This window comes from Sinocyclocheilus anshuiensis, unplaced genomic scaffold, assembly GCF_001515605.1.
Source record: "Sinocyclocheilus anshuiensis isolate Anshui unplaced genomic scaffold, SAMN03320099.WGS_v1.1 scaffold493, whole genome shotgun sequence".
NCBI classification, from domain to species: Eukaryota; Metazoa; Chordata; class Actinopteri; order Cypriniformes; family Cyprinidae; genus Sinocyclocheilus; species Sinocyclocheilus anshuiensis.
This window is the reverse complement of record NW_015537963.1, coordinates 663893-666770: the sequence shown is the minus strand read 5'-3', so window position 1 is coordinate 666770 and position 2878 is coordinate 663893. Positions and strand designations below refer to the sequence as shown.

General features: G+C 37.9%; 1 protein-coding gene across 2 annotated transcripts in view; it reads right to left on the bottom strand.

The window, feature by feature from the left end:
- The window catches only part of LOC107667825 (dedicator of cytokinesis protein 1), a 288581-nt gene that overhangs the window by 161846 nt on the left and 123857 nt on the right, over positions 1 to 2878 (bottom strand). For both annotated transcript variants that reach the window (XM_016459540.1, XM_016459550.1), the window contains exon 27: positions 2245 to 2340. In XM_016459540.1, coding sequence (XP_016315026.1) covers positions 2245 to 2340 — 96 coding nt within the window. The remainder of the gene's footprint in view (positions 1 to 2244; positions 2341 to 2878) is intronic.

Here is a 2878-nt window from a genome sequence, read left to right as displayed (position 1 = left end):
ACACACACACACACACACACTCCCTAATTGTATTATCAATCTACACAATCCAACCAAATCTGCAGAACATGCATTCTTAAACATGCTAACAAATAAAAGACATAGCTTCAATCACAAGGATATAATAATTATGAGACCATCAAATAGTGACAGAGAGCATTAAATAATGACATGTTTGCATAATTAAAAAGCAGGGGCTGGGATTTTGCTTTTTTTTAGTCTTTGGCAATGCTGTAAAAATGGCATAAACTGAAGTTTTTTTTTTCATGATTTGTAAAGCAACATTTTAAGCCATTTTAAGCCATTTTTAGCCAATTAGATCCAAATTGTTGAATTTAAACTATTTTAATCAAGAATTAATTTATTAAAAACACAAGAATATTTAACTGTCATTTGTATGCATCAATTTAACAAATGCATACTTAAAAATATTTCATGCAAACAATAGAGGAGCTAGCAATGCCAAGATCATGGGTTTGATTCTCAGGGAATGCATAAGCTGAAAAAGTCATTTGTAGCCAATATTTATATTTTTATGCATCAATATAACAAATGCACACTAAATATAATAAATACTAAAAAAGCTTAAATAGTAAAGCAGCGTGCCAGCAACACCAAGGTCACGGGTTAAATTCCCAGAAAATGCATGAAATGAAAATGCTGATTTGTCGATTTGGATAAAAGCAACTGCCAAAATGCATAAATGTGAAAGTAACAAACATTCACCTACATACAAATTACAAAAAGCATGTACAGACTTGTGCAAACATTTACTGATGATGCAAAAGAATCAAAGATTTGATTTAAAGAAACTGAATCGATTCACAGAAGTGACATTAAAATGTCTTAATTCTCTTATACTCACAAGTCAGATTGAAACTAGTTTAATTGCAGTCTAATATCCAGTTTTCATAAATCTTGGATATTTCGCCCGGCCCTCTTCCCGGCAGATGTGCTCGGCTTGGCACACGACTGCACCGCATAAGACAGAGGGATTTACTGCAAAGGTCAGCAAAGAGTATATGTACCCTGAGAGCGATGAATGGGCATTATGTGACTCCACCATTAGGACCTGAGTATCTGGAGTTTAGAGACCTTTTAACATAAGCTCAGTAGAAAGAAGAGGCATAAATCAGAGGTTAGTTCTATAGTAACACCACAGCGCAGAGCGTCCACAGACCTACTTACTGAACTCTAGAGGAGAGAGAATGATGGCGGGGTAATAACAGAGAAAGGCAGGAAAGTACTTCAGCGGCATGCCTGTGATCAAGCGTCAATCACTAGAGACATTCACACATATGGCCATAAACGAGCTGGTGAAATGCTGCCAATTCAGCTCCAGCAATCTGATGACTTAAGGACTGTAACATTAACACTTTGGTGCTTTTGCATCTTTTTCGACACTTGAAAGCTCTATTCTTCATTAACTATAATTGCATAAAGGGTTTGAAGTGAAATGAAGACTAGGTAAAGTATGAGAAAATATTAATTTTTGGTGCACTATTCCTTTAAACACACAAACACAGGCGTACAGAGGGCGAGGAAGAGAGATATTTAGCATGCATATGGAGAGATGTGGCTGTAAAAGTCAAGGACGGCCACTATCAGCATCTCTGCACTGGCGGCAGCCTGAAGCTCTCTGACTAAACTATACCTAACACCTGATCTCAGATCAGCTCGGACAGGATGAAGATGAACAACAGCAAACTAAAGCAATGTGTGCTTCTGTAATCACAGGAGCTGTAAACAGTGCCAAAAGATGCTGCACATTCCCACCATCTGCTCAAAATCAAATCAACACTAACAAACCAACAGTGATCAAAACACTGAGAAATATTTACACCGCACACAAATACACTGGCTCAATCAATGGCGTGAGTTCGGGGACGGGGCTGGGAGTTTGCCAACCAATGAGGGAGAGTGTGTTTGGGAAACCTGTTTGAAAACAGACATTATTCACAGAAATGTGTTAAAGTGTGCTTCAATGTGTTATTTTTCTGTCCAGACCACAAAAACTACAAGGATTTGAGTTGGATATGCCAAAAAAAGGTTGGGGATTTTTGCTGCCTGTCTGAACAAAGCCTGGCTGTGAGCGTGTGTGTTTGTGGAGCCATCTGAGGATTGCAGACAGCAACCCGATCGCACTGCTGTGGTAGAACACACTGTTACTAACCACAGACACAGGAAAACCGAAAACTCAGCACATCCCAGAGGAACAGCCCTGTGACCGAGAGAAACGCTTACTATGAGAGGAGAGTCTCGGCCCATGGAGATCACCGTCCTGTTTACCGTCCTCAGCAGCTTCTCCATGATGATCTGAACGTGCCACTGCGTCGGGCCCTAAAACCACCACAAATAAATCACTTATCCACACAAGACAACCTTTTCAGAACAAACAGTGACGGTTTCAAGAAGTTATTCACCAATTATCTGGAATTGCAACATTAATATATGATTTAAATCAAGGTGCATGAACGATAATCTTAACCTCGCTAATATAGGTAACATGAGCGACTGAAATCAGTAGTTAAAATACACGGTGTCTATTTAAGAAAACAGCCTTCACAACTTCATGCCAGTGGAAAATGTCAATCAAAAGTTTATCTTGGATTATCTAGGATAGAAATAATGCCTCATCCACAGGGAAAAAAATATATATTCTTAATAATTAGGGCTGTCAATTTAGGCCACGCTAATGCGGGATATGACCATGTGTTTAGAAATTAACTAATAAATTAACTTTTAAATGCATTTTGTCTATTCAATGACTTCCTCATTTGACACAAAGTCTAAAATGAAGGAAATTACTACAATTTTGAAAATTCACAAATGTATTAAAATTAGTACATTTTCTCATCAGGGGAAAATATATATATAT